The 17,605-nt window shown below is 41.3% G+C and overlaps 2 protein-coding genes and 1 long non-coding RNA gene across 4 annotated transcripts; 1 reads left to right on the top strand and 2 right to left on the bottom strand.

Moving 5' to 3' along the window:
* Positions 1-453: 453 nt before the first annotated feature.
* On the top strand, positions 454-14,231 carry coq8ab (coenzyme Q8A, genome duplicate b). 2 transcript variants are annotated; one of them, XM_086127241.1, is made up of 15 exons: positions 454-678; positions 1,506-1,644; positions 2,475-2,705; positions 2,791-2,857; positions 9,483-9,557; positions 9,765-9,890; positions 10,725-10,810; positions 10,888-11,028; positions 11,216-11,297; positions 11,496-11,589; positions 12,062-12,203; positions 13,041-13,148; positions 13,241-13,306; positions 13,572-13,658; positions 13,738-14,231. In XM_086127241.1, exons 2-15 carry the CDS (start codon positions 1,546-1,548, stop codon positions 14,020-14,022), a joined length of 1,689 nt encoding a protein of 562 aa, XP_085983367.1. In that variant the 5' UTR covers positions 454-678; positions 1,506-1,545; the 3' UTR covers positions 14,023-14,231. The 2 variants fall into 2 exon arrangements, with proteins under 2 accessions (XP_085983367.1, XP_085983366.1); XM_086127240.1 differs by lacking the exon at positions 454-678 and having other exon boundaries at positions 694-1,644.
* LOC147196554 (uncharacterized) lies at positions 10,150-13,741 on the bottom strand. The gene is made up of 4 exons (XR_015102668.1): positions 13,527-13,741; positions 12,612-12,685; positions 10,864-10,992; positions 10,150-10,793 (listed from the first exon to the last, which is right to left on the bottom strand). It is a non-coding gene; the product is annotated as an uncharacterized LOC147196554 (long non-coding RNA).
* On the bottom strand, positions 14,232-17,560 carry LOC147196552 (proton-coupled zinc antiporter SLC30A2-like). The gene is made up of 7 exons (XM_086127242.1): positions 17,303-17,560; positions 16,597-16,743; positions 16,171-16,324; positions 15,903-16,101; positions 15,492-15,597; positions 15,271-15,405; positions 14,232-14,959 (listed from the first exon to the last, which is right to left on the bottom strand). Exons 1-7 carry the CDS (start codon positions 17,319-17,321, stop codon positions 14,835-14,837), a joined length of 885 nt encoding a protein of 294 aa, XP_085983368.1. The 5' UTR covers positions 17,322-17,560; the 3' UTR covers positions 14,232-14,834.
* Positions 17,561-17,605: the final 45 nt, after the last annotated feature.

Below are 17,605 nucleotides of genomic sequence, written 5' to 3'. Positions count from 1 at the left end.
GGGGTTGTCCTTTTTGCCAGTTAGAAATTCATTAGAAATGCACTGATGTCAAAGGTTCTGACAGAACAACACGTGTCCTATTTTTATCATCAGTCTACAGCACCATTATTCCTTTCCGAGTTCCCCCGCCGCTGCGATTTGTTCGTTCAACTCCCAAAAATATTAGTTTAAAATAACGTCTTCTGGGTTTATATTCTGTGAGGATTTCCTTCATGCAATCAGGACCTACAGCATTCAGTGATTTACAGACCAGTAGCAAATTTTTACAAGCTATTCTACAGCTGGCTGCGAATCAGTGGAAATACTTTGGGCAAGGAGCAATATGTTCTAACAGCAGGAGTTCCTTTTGGGGGTTAGGAAAAATGGGTCTGACTGAAGTGAGCAGTTGATTATTTGCTGTAACTCAGCACAGATTGTGCAATCGTTTTGAAATAGCCAGATGGTATTGAGTCAAGACAGCAAGTTTCCATGGCGGAACCGTTTCCTCTGCAGTTTTGTTTTTGTATCAAATTCTGACACGGACATTGAAGTATTCATGAGTAATTTTAGGTGTTGTTTCATCCACTGTTTGACTTGATGGATTGTACTGTTGAAAGGAGTTCTGGTATTATTTGTTTTGGAGGATTCGTCAGTGAGTCAAGAGCAGCACACACCACACACAAAAAAACAAGAATACAGGTAAAAATATTATATTTCAGAGAGAGAGAGAGAGAGTTATTTATGTATCTCTTTGTTTTGGTTTTGGAACCAACCCCAATTTTTCATGGAAAACCCATCCCGTAAACGTGAATTTTCTCCTGCCGCCGTCGGCTACATGTTTTAAGAAATTATTATTATCATTGTTATTTTTAAGTAATCCGATTGAAAACAGTCACTTATAAATCATAAACACAAATATCTTCAATTGTGTTGGTCCGGCATTGCTTTTTATTACTGAAGTTAAAACGTTACTTCATCTGCGTTCAATCCAGACTACCGGAATAAAATAAACGGACATTTAATAGTTTATCCAACGAGATTTGTTTTTTTTAAAAAACTCGCGCAGAATAAGAGCAAGTCACATACTGTACTTCCAAATTGTGACTACAGTCATACGCAACCCAAACGTAGCATCAGCTTTTCCGCTGCGGCGAGCACGTCTTGAACGCATCACTCGTGTCCACTTCAGGGACCGCCCCTTCCCCCGGACACGTCAGCAGTCGCGTAGCCCACGGCTGGTAGCTGTTCGTTCGCGGCAGTGAGTGACGGACACCCCGCTCGGCCAGTGCTGAAATGCTCATCACAATGGTTGAACTTTAGCTCAATTGCAATCCCCCGCCCACCGCTCAACTCCCACCGCGGGCGCCTGGCGGCTTTCCCGGCTAGAAAAGTGTGATCGTTGGGGCGGAGTGGTCGACGGACCCTCGACGACTTCACACCACGTTGAGTCAAATGAAGTTTGTGAAGCGCTCAAGATTGGTGGTGGGTTTGCGACTCCGTATTTCAAAGTTTGGAACAACTTGAAGGTGAATTTCGGAGTCGACGGGTGCGCTCCGGACGGGCACCATGGCTGGCGACGCGCTGGTGCGCACGGGTCTGGCCTGGATCATCCATGTGGCGGGCCGGTCTACGGCGGGAGGGAGCTTCCATCCCGGATCTTTGCGGGTGAGTGCTCCGGGCGGTTTCTCTGCAAGAACAAGAGTGAATTGCAGCCAGTTGCTGTCCGTTGAGGAAACGATGGCATAATTACTACTTTTTCATTTTTAGAGTTTTTTTTCAAGGAAAAGAAAGACTCTGGCTTTCACTCATCAGTAGAGCTGATCTCACTGCGGCCAGATACCGTCCATACATAAATCTTGGTTTTTTTTGTCTTTAGAAAATTGCAACTCAAGTTTCTCTGTGCTATCAACGTTGAGCCACTTCTAAAAAGGAGATTGGAAAATTTCCAACATAGCCGATGATGACTGTGGTTATAAAGAAAAGACGAATGAACAAAAATAAACGAAAGTCGGTGTACTAGTTTTAGCACTGAAGCCCAGATTCTCCTCCAGATCTCGGCCTCAAACTTGACGGAACAAACAAATACCCAATCACAGAAAACAAGTGACAGGGATAGAAAGAAATGATTGATGCGAATGACAGCGTGATTTGAAATCCCGACTACTTTTTTATTCATTTTCCCTTACCTGTTAAGAAATCTTTGTGCCATCTTTTTTTTAATGGCATTTTGGCTAAATGAAAATATAGCACCCTTGACCGAGCATTGTGTTGTATTTTATATATATATATTACATTGTACAGCATTCTTTTTATTTAATTTTGATAAATCTTTTTTTTTTCCATTTTATTGTTTGGTCTTTCGGGGTATCGGATTTATGCGTTGATTAAGCATCAGTTTATGAAATTTGATTTCATTGCAGTGTGCTTTCTCACAGTTAGATGGCACTAAAAAGATCTCCTCGCCTTTTTAAAGGATCAATATCTTCTTGTTTCAGGACACGTTGAGCAAACGGCAGGAATTCCGTGGCTACTCGTCCCTCGCCGGTGGGCCGAATAATCAAGGCAAGGCTCGTACAAGCGGTACCAAGCGGGTCAGGTTGCCCTCGGGGTGCCCCCCGTGCAGGATGCTGACTCAGGACAACTCTTCTGTTGGGAGGATGACACAGGCGGACATGGACAAAGCGAGGGCTGCCAAGAGTGCTCACCTTAATCCCTACAAGCAAGTGGTAGACTTTGACTTTTGCTTCATAGATGATTTTATGTATCTCTTATTTCGAAGCATTTTGCCGAGTTTTTCCCTTTGCGTTTCAGCTCTGCAAGAACGCGCGGGAGAGGAAAGTGCCCGTGACTCGGATTGGACGCCTGATGAGTTTTGGAAGTATGTCTTGTTAAAGCTCTTGTATTGGACTAATAGTTGCATGAGTGCGGCGTTTATTTCTCTTGATTTTTAGAGGGGGGTAAGTAATATTGGGCGGCATCGTGGTCGACTGGTGAACACAGTACAGAGGATGTAGGGTGTGATTTCGGCTGTGGTCTTCCCGTGTAGAGTTTGTGTGTTCTCCTCATGCCTGCGTGGGTTTTCTGCGGGAACACCGGTTTCCCGCCACATTCCAAAAACATGCATAGTAAGGTGTTTTTAGCTGAAAAAACGACCATGTATAGTAAGGCGTTTTTCACCTGAAAAAAAACGACCATGTATAGTAAGGCGTTTTTGACCTGAAAAAAACCGACCATGTATAGCAAGACGTTTTTAGACGAAAAAAACGACCATGTATACTAAGGCGTTTTTAGCCCGAAAAAAACCGACCATGTATAGCAAGACGTTTTTAGACGAAAAAAACGACCATGTATACTAAGGCGTTTTTAGCCCGAAAAAAACCGACCATGTATAGTCAGGCGTTTTTGACCTGAAAAAAACGACCGTGTATAGTAAGGCGTTTTTAGACGAAAAAACGACCATGTATAGTAAGGCGTTTTTAGACGAAAAAACGACCATGTATAGTAAGGCGTTTTTAGATGAAAAAACGACCATGTATAGTCAGGCGTTTTTAGCCGAAAAATAAAAACAACCATGTATAGTAAGGCGTTTTAACCCCAAAAAAACGACCATGTATAGTAAGGTGTTTTTGACCTGAAAAAAACGACCATGTATAGTAAGGTGTTTTTGACCTGAAAAAAAACGACCATGTATAGTAAGGCGTTTTTGGACAAAATTTTTAGCCGAAAAAAACGACCTTGTATAGTAAGGCGTTTTTGGACGAAATTTTTTGCCGAAAAAAACGACCATGTATAGTAAGGCCCTTTTGGACGAAATTTTTAGCCGAAAAAAACGACCATGTATAGTAAGGCCTTTTTGGACGAAAAAAACGACCATGTATAGTCAGGCATTTTTGGACGAAATTTTTAGCCGAAAAAAACAACCATGTATATAGTAAGGCGTTTTTAGCTGAAAAAAAGCGACCATGTATAGTTAGGCGTTTTTAGCCGGAAAAAAACGACCATGTATATAGTAAGGCGTTTTTAGCTGAAAAAAAGCGACCATGTATAGTTAGGCGTTTTTGGACGAAAAAAAACGACCATGTATAGTAAGGCATTTTTGTACGAAATGTTTAGCCGAAAAAAACGACGATGTATAGTAAGGCCTTTTTTGACAAAAAAACTACCATGTATAGTGAGGCATTTTTGGACGAAATTTTTAGCCGAAAAAAGCGACCATGTATATAGTAAGGCGTTTTTAGACGAAAAAACGACCATGTATAGTAAGGCGTTTTTAGATGAAAAAACGACCATGTATAGTCAGGCGTTTTTGGACAAAATTTTTAGCCGAAAAAACGACCTTGTATATATAGTAAGATGTTTTTGGACGAAAATTTTGGCCGAAAAAAACGACCATGTATAGTAAGGCCTTTTTGGATAAAAATTTTAGCCGAAAAAAACGACCGTGTATAGTAAGGCATTTTTAGCCGAAAAAAACGACCATGTATAGTAAGGCGTTTTTAGCTGAAAAAAAGCGACCATGTATAGTTAGGCGTTTTTGGACAAAAAAAAACGACCATGTATAGTAAGGCATTTTTGGACGAAAAAAACGACCATGTATAGTAAGGCATTTTTGGACGAAATTTTTAGCCGAAAAAAACGACCATGTATAGTAAGGCGTTTTTGGACGAAAATTTTAGCCGAAAAAAACGACCATGTATAGTAAGGCGTTTTTAGCCGAAAAAAACGACGATGTATAGTAAGGCCTTTTTGGACAAAAAAACTACCATGTATAGTGAGGCATTTTTGGACGAAATTTTTAGCCGAAAAAAGCGACCATGTATAGTAAGGCCTTTTTGGACGAAAAAAAACGACCATGTATAGTAAGGCGTTTTTAGACGAAAAAAACGACCATGTATATATAGTAAGGCGTTTTTGGATGAAATTTTTAGCCGAAAAAAACGATCATGTATAGTAAGGCCTTTTTGGACAAAAAAAAACGACGATGTATAGTAAGGCCTTTTTGGATGAAATTTTTAGCCGAAAAAAACGACCATGTATAGTAAGGCGTTTTTAGCCGAACAAAACGACCATGTATAGTAAGGCGTTTTTGGACGAAATTTTTAGCCGAAAAAAAGGACCATGTATTGTAAGGCGTTTTTGGACGAAAAAAACGACCATGTATAGTAAGGCGTTTTTAGCCGGAAAAAAATGACTATGTATAGGAAGGCATTTTTGGACGAAATTTTTAGCCGAAAAAAACGACCATGTATTGTAAGGCGCTTTTAGCCGAAAAAAACAACCATGTATGTAAGGCGTTTTTAGCCGAAAAAAATGACCATGTATACGTTTTTAGCCGAAAAAAACGACCATGTATATATAGTAAGGCGTTTTTGGACAAAATTTTCAGCCAAAAAAAGCGACCATGTATAGTTAGGCGTTTTTGGGTGAAAAAAAACGACCATTTATAGTAAGGCATTTTTGTACGAAATTTTTAGCCGAAAAAAACGACCATGTATAGTAAGGCGTTTTTAGCCGAAAAAAACGACGATGTATAGTAAGGCCTTTTTGGACAAAAAAACTACCATGTATAGTGAGGCATTTTTGGACGAAATTTTTAGCCGAACAAAAGCGACCATGTATAGTAAGGCGTTTTTAGATGAAAAAACGACCATGTATAGTAAGGCGTTTTTAGATGAAAAAACGACCATGTATAGTCAGGCGTTTTTAGCCGAAAATAAAAACAACTATGTATAGTAAGGCGTTTTTGGACAAAAAAAAACGACCATGTATAGTAAGGCATTTTTGGACGAAAAAAACGACCATGTATAGTAAGGCATTTTTGGACGAAATTTTTAGCCGAAAAAAACGACCATGTATAGTAAGGCGTTTTTGGACGAAATTTTTAGCCAAAAAAACGACCATGTATAGTAAGGGGTTTTTAGCCGAAAAAAACGACGATGTATAGTAAGGCCTTTTTGGACAAAAAAACTACCATGTATAGTGAGGCATTTTTGGACGAAATTTTTAGCCGAAAAAAGCGACCATGTATAGTAAGGCCTTTTTGGACGAAAAAAACGACCATGTATAGTAAGGCGTTTTTGGACGAAAAAAACGACCATGTATATATAGTAAGGCGTTTTTGGATGAAATTTTTAGCCGAAAAAAACGATCATGTATAGTAAGGCCTTTTTGGACAAAAAAAACGACCATGTATAGTAAGGCCTTTTTGGATGAAATTTTTAGCCGAAAAAAACCAACATGTATAGTAAGGCGCTTTTAGCCGAAAAAAACAACCATGTATGTAAGGCGTTTTTAGCCGAAAAAAACGACCATGTATAGTAAGCCGTTTTTGGACGAAATTTTCAGCCGAAAAAAACGACCATAAATAGTAAGGCCTTTTTTGGACGAAAAAAACGACCATGTGTAGTAAGACATTTTTGGATGAAATTTTTAGCCGAAAAAAACGACCATGTATATTAAGGCATTTTTGGACGAAATAAAGGACCATGTATAGTAAGGCATTTTTGGACAAACCTTTTAGCCGAAAAAAATGACCATTTATAGTAAGGCGTTTTTAGCCCGAAAAAAACAGCATAAACGACATAGTATAGTAAGGCGTTTTTTTCGGGCTAAAAACGCCTTACTATACTATGTCATTTTTTCGGCTAAAAATGCCTTACTATAATACTATGTCGTTTTTTTCGGGCTAAAAACGCCTTACTATACATGGTCGTTTTTTTCGGGCTAAAAACGCCTTACTATATACTATGTCGTTTTTTTCGGGCTAAAAACGCCTTACTATACTATGTCGTTTTTTTCGGGCTAAAAACGCCTTACTATACTATGTCGTTTTTTTCGGGCGAAAAACGCCTTACTATATATACATGGTCGTTTTTTTCGGGCTAAAAACGCCTTACTATACTATGTCGTTTTTTTCGGGCTAAAAACGCCTTACTATACATGGTCGTTTTTTTCGGGCCAAAAACGCCTTACTATATTATGTCGGGTTTTTTCGGGCTAAAAACGCCTTACTATATACTATGTCGTTTTTTTCGGGCTAAAAACGCCTTACTATACTATGTCGTTTTTTTCCGCTAAAAACGCCTTACTATATATACTATGTCGTTTTTTCGGGCTAAAAACGCCTTACTATACATGGTCGTTTTTTTTGGGCTAAAAACGGCTTACTATATATACTATGTCATTTTTTTCAAGCTAAAAAGGCCTTACTATACTATGTCGTTTTTTTCGAGCTAAAAACACCTTATTATACTATGTCGTTTTTTCGGGCTAAAAACGCCTTACTATACATGGTCGTTTTTTTCGGGCTAAAAACGCCTTACTATACTATGTCGTTTTTTTCGGGCTAAAAACGCCTTACTATACTATGTCGTTTTTTTTCGGGCTAAAAACGCCTTACTATACTATGTCGTTTTTTTCGGGCTAAAAACGCCTTACTATAAAAAAACGCCTTACTATGTCGTTTTTTTTCGGGCTAAAAACGCCTTACTATACTATGTTGTTTTTTTCGGGCTAAAAACGCCTTACTATACATGGTCGTTTTTTTCGGGCTAAAAACGCCTTACTATACTATGTCGTTTTTTTCGGCTAAAAATTTCGTCCAAAAATGCCTTACTATACATGGTCATTTTTTTCGGCTAAAAACGCCTTACATACATGGTTGTTTTTTTCGGCTAAAAACGCCTTACTATACATGGTCATTCTTTTTTTCGTCCAAAAAGGCCTTTCAATACATGGTCGTCTTTTTCGGCGAAAAACGGCTTACGATACAAAGAACGACTTCAATAAGCCTTACTTATCATGTTGGTCAAAGAAAGAAGGGATATGGTTGCAACCTCTGGGAATTGAACACCCAACCCCTAGTTTGGGACATGGTTTCTCTACCCCTGAGCCACACCACCACATAAGTTCTTGTTTGTTTTGTGTTGTGTTCAATAAAGCTGCAAATGGTGGTTAAAGATGTGACCTTGTTGCAAACACTGGGAATCGAACACCCAACCGCTGGATTTGGGACTTCAGCTTTCTACCACTGAGCTAACACACCACAATAAACCTTGGGGTTGTTTTGTGTTTCTCCTCAAATAAGTTGTATATGGTGGTTAAAGAGTAGACATTGTTGCAACAACAGGGGATTGTCACTCAACCTCTGGTGTGGGACTCCATCACTCTACCACTGAGCCAAAGCACCACATAGAGGAGTGGAGTTGTGTTTTTTTATTAATCATGGTCGTTTCTTTCGGCTAAAAAATACATGGTGGGGGTTTTTCGGCTAAAAACGCCTTTCTATACATGGTCGTTTTTTTCGGATAAAAATTTCATCCAAAAATGCCTTACTATACATGGTCGTTTTTTTCAGCTAAAACGCCTTACTTTACATGGTCGTTTTTTTTCCGGCTAAAAACGCCTTACTATACATGGTCGTTTTTTTGGGCTAAAAACGCCTTACTATATGGTCGTTTTTTTCGGGTGAAAAACGCCTTATTAAACATGGTCGTTTTTTTTTTTTCAGCTAAAAACGCCTGACTATACATGCTCGTTTTTTTCAGCTAAAACGCCTTACTTTACATGGTCGTTTTTTTTCGGCTAAAAACGCCTGACTATACATGCTCGTTTTTTTTGGGTCAAAAACGCCATACTATATACATGGTCTTTTTTTTTCGGGTCAAAAACGCCTTACTAAACATGCTGGGGGGGTTTTTCATTTAAAAACGCCTTACTATACATGGTCTTTTTTTTTTAAGGTCAAAAACGCTTTACTATACATGGTCGTTTTTTTCGGGTGAAAAACGCCTGACTATACATGGTCGTTTTTTTCAGCTAAAAACGCCTGACTATACATGGTCGTTTTTTTCGGGTCAAAAACGCCATACTATATATACATGGTCATTTTTTTCAGGTCAAAAACGCTTTACTATACATAGTCGTTTTTTTCGGGTGAAAAACGCCTGCCTATACATGGTCGTTTTTTTCAGCTAAAAATGCCTGACTATACATGGGAGTTTTTTTCGGGTCAAAAACGCCTTACTATACATGGTGGGGGTTTTTTTTCATTTAAAAACGCCTTACTATACATGGTCTTTTTTTTTTTAAGGTCAAAAACGCTTTACTATACATGGTCGTTTTTTTCAGCTAAAAACGCCTGACTATACATGGGCGTTTTTTTCGGGTCAAAAACGCCTTACTATACATGGTGGGGTTCTTTCATTTAAAAATACCTTACTATACATGGTCATTTTTTTCGGGTGAAAAACCCCTTATTAAACATGGTGGGTTTTTTTCATTTAAAAACACCTTACTATACATGGTTGTTGTTTTTTTCGGGTCAAAAACGCCTTACTATAGTAAGCCTTTTCGGCCTTACTATAGTAAGGCGTTTTTAGCTGGAAAAAAATGACCATGTATCGTAAGGCGTTTTTGGCGTAAAGCGCCGTATGGATAACAATAATAAGAGTACATTTTACTATAAAGATGTATTGCTTTTATTACTTTTGCTCTTTTGACAGGCCTGGCTGTTGGACTTGGCATCGGCGCAATTGCTGAGGTGGCCAAGAAAACGTTTCAACCTCGACACCAACAAGGTAGTCCAAGGTTTTGGGGGTTTTTTTTAACATTGGGCGCCTTTTTAAAATAAACGAATTAATTCGAGGAGCCTTGAATACTTCTTGGTGTGTTTCTCCTCAATCTCATCTTGTGTCGCTCGGGCGAAACTGGCTTTTGGTGTTGAATTGCAAATAAAGCCTCGTCATCACTTTGCACCAAATGTGCATGTGTGTGCTTCCCCCCAGGCAATAAAAAGTCTGTCCTAGACTCCAACGCCTTCCTTTCCGAAGCCAACGCTGAGCGGATCGTGCGGACGCTGTGCAAAGTTCGGGGCGCTGCACTCAAATTAGGACAGATGCTCAGTATCCAAGGTGGGACATTAACTCAAGTCATTATCAATGTAAGCGCCAATCAACTTTGATGAGGTGCCAAAGAACACAAACCTCAAGTCAAGCGGGTGACTCCTCAGACTAAATGGATCCGAAATGTGATCTGCTAAAATAATAAAAATGACAAGGATAAGATTTCATTTATAAGTTGAGAAGATTTCATAGCAAAGCGCTTCATTCAACCAATCGTCATCAATTGAATAAGATGGAGCGTATTGAGTTGATAATCATCAAAATATGAAGGTTGGCACAGCAATTAAATAATAAAAAGATCAAATGATTAAGTAACATTAAGAATACTCTCAGACATAAAGAAAGAGTAATCAATTAAAAGACAAATCAAAATGGCCGAGTTTGTGTGTATTTTTTTTTTCAGGGTGGACACAAGCCCTGCCTACCAAAACGAAACTGGCGTAGGGGACTGAATTTTGACGAAAGTTTCAACCAAGCCAAAATGCCAATTCAAAAGCAACATTGCAGACTTGAGTGTTTTCACGCATGCCTTCTTGAGATCTTTTTGTGGCTTTGCACATGACAGACTTGTCTTCCAAATTCCATCTTGTTCAGTGAAACTTTTGGGGCTGAAATTGTTTTCGTTTTGTTTTTTAATTCTTGCATGCCACCGAACCAAAATGGCCATTTCAAACTAAAATGGGGAATTTTTAAAAATGTTTGTGGGCCTGCACACAACAGACTTGCAGACCAAATTACGCGTTGCTGAAAGGAAATTACTGTACTTCTATGGCTGAATTATATTGAACACCAGAGGGTGTTTCGAGCTCAAATGTGACTTGCATTTTCCTCTTGATCTTGTAGACGACGCCTTCATCAACCCTCAGCTGGCCAAAATCTTTGAACGGGTTCGACAGAGCGCCGACTTCATGCCTACCAAACAGATGATGGTAAAACATATCCAGGATGATCGGGTAGGGATTTTGCGGGACCTTTTTGATACCGAGTGCCTTGTTGTTGTCTGCAGAAGGTGATCAGCAGCGACCTGGGGGCAGACTGGCGGCAGAGGTTGGAATACTTTGAGGAGAAGCCGTTTGCCGCCGCCTCCATCGGTCAAGTGCATCTGGCCAGGCTAAAAGACGGAAGAGACATCGCCATGAAGGTTCAGGTACTAAAAAGCCTTCTGCCTGACATCGATGGATGTTTCGACTTCAGTGTAGTCAACCACAAATGCGCAAAGTACATTTCTCTGCGCTTTGGATTAACTAGTGATAACATAGGCTCCGCCTTAAATCATTGCTAACGTACCTTTGTGTCATAAAGAAGAAACAAAACTAGAGAAACATTTGTTTCAGTATCCCGGCGTGTCCAAGAGTATCGACAGTGACGTGAACAACATCATGACGGCTTTGAGTTTAAGCAACGCGCTGCCTGAAGGTAACTGAGAGGGGAGACTATTTTTTTCCCCGTATTTTGAATAACTGAAAAGAATGTTCACCTCAAACCGAACTAAAATACATATCCTCGTTATGCTGTCAAAAGGTGTCATGCCCCCCCGCGCCCCCCCCCACACACTTAAAACTGCAGTTATTCATTTCCAAACCCCAAAAAGATATTTGTGTGTCGTTTTGTCAGGTCTGTTCCCCGAGCACCTGATCCAGGTTATGAGCCGAGAGCTGGCGCAGGAATGCGATTACGTCAAAGAGGCCAAATGTTGCACCAAGTTCCAGTGAGTCGCGCCGCTCGCGACACATTTCGCTTCTTGCTACACCGCATCCAATCATATCGCCGCCATTTGTTCTGCATCCGCGCCACTGCAATATCTCATCTGTGTTCCAACTTCGTATCTGCTCCATTTGTTCTGCTTCTGTGTGACTGACTGCATCCGGTGAAAGGGGCTGCTTACAGAATCGCTACCACACCCCCAAAATAGTTGAATTATGTAATAATGTGATGAACATCACGTTTTAACTTAATACGTGAAGTGTAGCTATCGTGTGCAATCATAAATTCCTGGTAAACAAATGTATGCAATAATTTAGTGCCGATTCCTATCTTGTTATTTTATTTATTTTTTTTTTAAATAATTCAATTCAGTTGAAATAAATAAAAAATAGTCCCCCATAAAAATTAACTTCTGCCAGGGACATCTGCTGGCAAATAATTGAACTTGCATTTGTCTTTTCTGGTGTGTGTGTTAGAGAGTTGCTGAAGGAGCACCCGTTCTTCTACGTGCCCGATGTCATCGCCGAGCTAAGTGGGCGCTGTGTGCTCACCACCACGCTGGTGAGCGGCTTCCCCCTCGACCGCGCCACCGACCTCCCCCAGGAAATCAGGAACGAGGTAACCACACATGGATGACGGTCCCACCCATATTTGCCATTCACAAAACGCATCGCTCCAAAATCGAAATAGATGGAAATGCCATTAAAATGATTTTTTTTTTTGGGGGGAGAAAAAATGCATTCTATACTGTGCTGTACCTTATAAAAACAAACAGTAATATTTAGTGGGGGGGTTTGTCACAATGCATCAGTTGAATGTTTGTGTGTGGCATTTTGTTGTGCAGTACACGAGAGAAAGAAAGAGTAGCTCCTCAATACGGCACTAAAATTCCGAGTTCTTTCCAGATGATAAAGAATATGTAAGCCTGCATCACAAATGTGCTGCATTGCCTTTGTGAAAATCATTCAAACAGCAGAAAATAAGTCAAAGATCACTTCCGAGTGACAATTGATGTGAATTTCTTACCTTAATGCTTTTCTTGAAAGGGGGCAGCGACAGCTCCACGATAGAAGTCCCAAATGGCCGAAACTAATTGGCTGCTGTCACATGCAAAAACAAGGTCAGATAACATTTAAAGGCTGCTTCTGATTGGTCAGAATGACTTTGCGCATGCACAGGTCATACGACACGCAGCTTGCAGATTTTGGGAAGTTAAAAAAAAAAAGGGTCACTCGGACCTCAAGGCACCACTGTTTGTTGAAATGAGTTGAGGAGCTTTGTCACAGTTTTGTGGACTCAAAAAGTAATAACATTTTTGGGGGATACGTTCTTTAGCCACGGATAGCAGCTATTTGCGGCTGGGCTTACTCCACACACACACACACACACAATAATAATAATAATAATCCTAATAACTGTGTTCAAAGCACGATGTTTCTTTGGCTGTTCTTCCAGATCTGTGAACAAATCCTCATTTTGTGCCTGAGGGAACTTTTTGAGTTCCGCTTCATGCAGACTGATCCCAACTGGTCCAACTTCTTCTATGACCCACAAACGCATAAGGTGCCCTTGACTTTGACTTGATTGCTCTCAATTTGGGTCATTTTGTTTCTTCATTTAAAAAAAAAAAAAAAATCATCTAAATCCGTCGACAGGTAGCGCTGTTGGACTTCGGAGCCACTCGGGAATTTGACCGCAGTTTCACAGACATCTACATTGAGGTGAGAATATGTCATGTGAATTCCTTAGTACATAAAACAAGTTTATTTGGCCAAAGTTTTGGGGGAGATATTAAAAAATTGCTCAGAAGATTAAAGTTGTGGGATACATTTTTTGTAAATCTGAAAACAAACATATTCGTCCTCATAAATGTTCATTTTCATTAAAAAAAAAAAAAATCATAATAGGAGGAATAAGAAAAAGTAAACAAAAAATGCCTACTTGTCCACTGGACAGTTGTCCACATGCTCATTGTGATTCTTGTAGATTATCAACGCAGCTGCACATCAAAATCGAGAGGAGGTCCTGCAGCGCTCCAGAGACATGAAGTTCCTCACCGGATTTGAATCCAAGGTAACTTGCAAAAAAGAAAAAAAGAAAAGGGAAGAAAAAAAAACACCCAGCCAATGGTTGAACTCGTTTCTTCTGGAAGGCGATGGAGAACGCTCACGTGGACGCCGTGATGATCCTGGGCGAGGCCTTCTCATCAACGCGGCCGTTCGACTTCGGCACTCAGAGCACTACCGAGCGGATCCACCGCCTCATCCCGGTGATGCTTCGCGAACGCCTCACGCCGCCGCCCGAGGAGACTTACTCGCTGCATCGCAAGATGGGCGGCTCCTTCCTGGTCTGCTCCAAGCTCAAGGCCCAGGTGGCGTGCGGGGACATGTTTCAAGAGGCCTACGCGCGCTACTGGCAGGACGGTCGGCCAAACTGAGGTCAATTTTTTGGGGGCACATCCTCTATTTTGAGACGCACAATTGATTGCAGTCAAGTGACTTTGATTCTTTTGCATATTTACGGCCTATTTTTATGATTGTGTAAATGGTGTCCCACTGCATTAATACTTTGCATTCATGAAACGTTTGAACGATTCCTTTTGATCAGTAAAATAAGTGCAGCAAAAAAGTACGAGAAGAACAGAAATGGTTTTGTCCTGCATTTTAATCTGGAAAAAAAATGTTGGTGTATTTTAACCGCCCAAAATGACAAAGATTTGTTTTTCAGATGTATTAGTTAAACAACAACAAAAAACTGATTTAAAAAAAATTATTTTCTGATGCTTTTGTGTAAATGAACAATTCAGATATTGTTTTCTTATCCAAAGAGGCCCCCCAAAAAATGTTGGGGACAATTTAAGTTACATTTTTATTTGAAGAATAAATGTTTTTCATAGCAAAGGCAACAAAACTTGACTTTTTGGCAGTGTTTCATTCACTAACAGGAAGAAATGTTTCACTTTTTTTTTAATTTGGCCAATTTCTTTGTTGAACCTTAATTTGAAAATAAAGGGGGACTTTGGCTGAAAACAGTTTCAAATGGAAAACAGACAAAACGTCAGATTAAAAAAAAAAATGAACGTAATCTTTTCAATGCTTGCTAAAATGAAGTCTGACAAGATTTGCTGATGTCACATGTTCCACTGCTTCTTGGCTGCTATATTGTGCTGCAATTAGCAAAATATTAGCAATGGAGTGTACGAAGTCCATTCCGCACGGTCTTAAGTAGCAAATAACAGGTAGCATACATTTAGAAAAGGTCCACCTGTGAGGTTCTGGAAGGTTCCACTTGGATGGTGACAGCGGCGAAGCCGAAATCGGAGCGCAGGAGCTTTGTCGCCCTCTTGAGGATGACGTGCGCATCTGCACCTTCCTCTGCACGGCATGTACAGTACAAGCACATCTTTGAATAAGTTCCATAATAGTTTGGAGTTTACCAGTATAGTCAATTCTTATTTACTTTTGACTTTTTTTCCAATTCGGTCAGTTTTAATTAGTTTTTCGAGAAAGTATTTTTTTATGTAAAATTTAGCTTTAAATACTACTTTTTAAAGTCAGTCTACAGGGGGAAAAAAAATCTAGGAATCTCTAAAATGACTAGGAAACAGTAATTTTCTAGCGTTTGGGGCAAAAAAACATTTCGAGAATGTAAATTCCTTTCTCCAAAATCAACAAATTTGAATTACCTGCAGTGATGTGCACACAAAGCAGAGCGTGCGCCAAGTCCAGGCTCCACACGTGAAGGCGATGGAGCGCCGCCACGCCTCGCACGGACAGCAGGGCGTCTTGAACGGAGGCTACGCTGATGCCAGGAGGAGCGCCTGGAGAGGAACAAAGCCCGAGGATCAGGGAGGCTTTCGCTTAAAAACATTGCGATGATGTCGTTCCTTGGAGGGTCTTGGTTTACCATCCATTAGAACTCTGAAAACGTCCCGGGCGGTGGGAAAGGTGGTCCACATGACCACAAGGGAGAAGAGCAGCGTACAGATGGGGTCAGCCGCTTTACACTCTGGCTGTCAACAAATCACAAAAAAATGCTTTTTTCCCCCCACCCTTAAAAACGTGATTTTCTTCCAGTCAATAATAAATTATCTAAAAAATATTTACAAAAACCTTAGAAAATGATAAAATAGGATAGAAATATACCCGCACATCAGAAAGAAGAAAAAAATACACTTTGTTCCCAGCTATAAAACAAACATTTTAACTATGAAAAATACGACTCGTGATGTGTCGCATTTTAACTTTCTTGACAGCGCGGCGCTCACACTCAACTGTCCGTGACCTATGATTGATGATGCGTTTTGCCTCAACTGACCCAGAAGTGGATGATGCAGGCCGCCAGCAGTACGCCGAGACTCTGGATCAGGTCTCCCACCGCGTGGATGCAAGCGGCCTTCACGCTGGCATTACCCGAACGATGGGCGAGACCCGACCGCTCCGCGTCCTTCTGCGGAAAGGCCCGGTTGTGGCTGTGGGTGTGAGCGATGCCCGACTGATATAGGATGAGCACCATCCTAAACACGGGAGTAGGCATGAGAAGGGATGCGGATGAGTGCGTGCGACGAGTGCAACGGCAGACTCACAGGACATTGACGGCCACGCCGCAGCCCGAAGTCAGCAGCATGATGTCGCTGTTGATGTCGTAGTCGCCGTCGGACATCCTCTGAACAGCCGACGACACCAACAAAACCGTCACGGCCCAGATGGACGAAAGAGATAGAAGCATGCCCATAATCTCTGTTGGGCACACGGACGCAAAGACAGACAGACACGGACACACGCACTGTGAAGAAGGCCGTGAACAGGGTCCGACGTTAATGGTGGCCCGATGGCCCGCAGGTAATAGTTGGCTAGAAGCTAAAATAATGCATAATAAATGTGCTAACTTTTAAATAACCATGGAAATGACATTATATAATGAATACCTGCACAGTATTCTTGCGTACTAACTCTACCAGTGAAAAAGGCTTCGTGTCGGACCCTTGCCGTGTGCCGCCATGTCCACTGACCAGCTCGGCGCCATCCAAAAGTCAGGCTGTGAGTGGGCGTGCGTCCTGAGATCCACAGCGAGAAGATGCTCACGGAGATGCTGCCGACGTCACTCAGGAGATGCGCCGCGTCTGTCATGATGGCCAGACTGTGTGCGGCGTAGCCACCTGGAAATCGTTAGGCGGAGAAAAAAAAGTCGTGTGTTTGCGGTAACCCGACCGACCGAGAATTTTTACGTCGAAAAAAAACTTCACGGTCGGCATTTATTTTTTTCAAACAACCCTCTACATTTTTGTGTAGAGGGTTTACATCGGAGCAAACTCTCGCGATATTCAAGTTGAGCGCGTGCGTCGTTTGCCCTGTCGTCTGTCAACAACATTGAAAGATGGCGGCGGCCGCGATCTGCGACGACAGTTTAAACCGCATTTTCTGTGTTACAGTCGCATGCTCGCACCGTAATGTTAAGAAAATAGCATCCATTGATGTATCGAAAAAAAAATCAGCGAACTATTTGATGAACACCACGGGCCGAGTAAAAACCAAGGGCGGAGGAGGACGTCGGCGGAGGCGAAAAAAAAAAAGTTTTGTGAGTGTATGGGATTGAACCAAATCCTTCCACATCAAAATATATCGGGATGCGTACCGAATCATCTTTTCTTGGAGAGACCCCCCCCCCCTTAATAAATATGTACAGCCTAAAAGTTGAAAGACTACTCATCGTCTCACCGAACACCTCGGCAACCATAAAAAGCAGGCTGACGACCAAGGCGAACACCAGTTTCTTTCCGGCCCGGCGCCTGGCGCCACTCTCCCCCGTGTCCAACTCGCCGCCATCACCGCACGACCACTCGACGTCTTCGCTGCCCTCCGAGTCCGAGCTGAGGCGAAACGAGACAAACCGGTCAGGACACGCAAATGTCGAGCAGAAGAATTTTAAGTCACAGACCAGGAAAGAGGCTCCAGCAGCAGGTGCTTCTCCGACTCCACGGCCATCGAACTGGGAAAACGGCAACCTGTTCTCACTCACGC

This window comes from Hippocampus guttulatus, chromosome 13, assembly GCF_054856545.1.
Source record: "Hippocampus guttulatus isolate MCC_2025c chromosome 13, RoL_Hgut_1.0, whole genome shotgun sequence".
Classification (NCBI taxonomy): domain Eukaryota; kingdom Metazoa; phylum Chordata; class Actinopteri; order Syngnathiformes; family Syngnathidae; genus Hippocampus; species Hippocampus guttulatus.
This window is presented reverse-complemented; position numbering and strand designations above follow the sequence as displayed.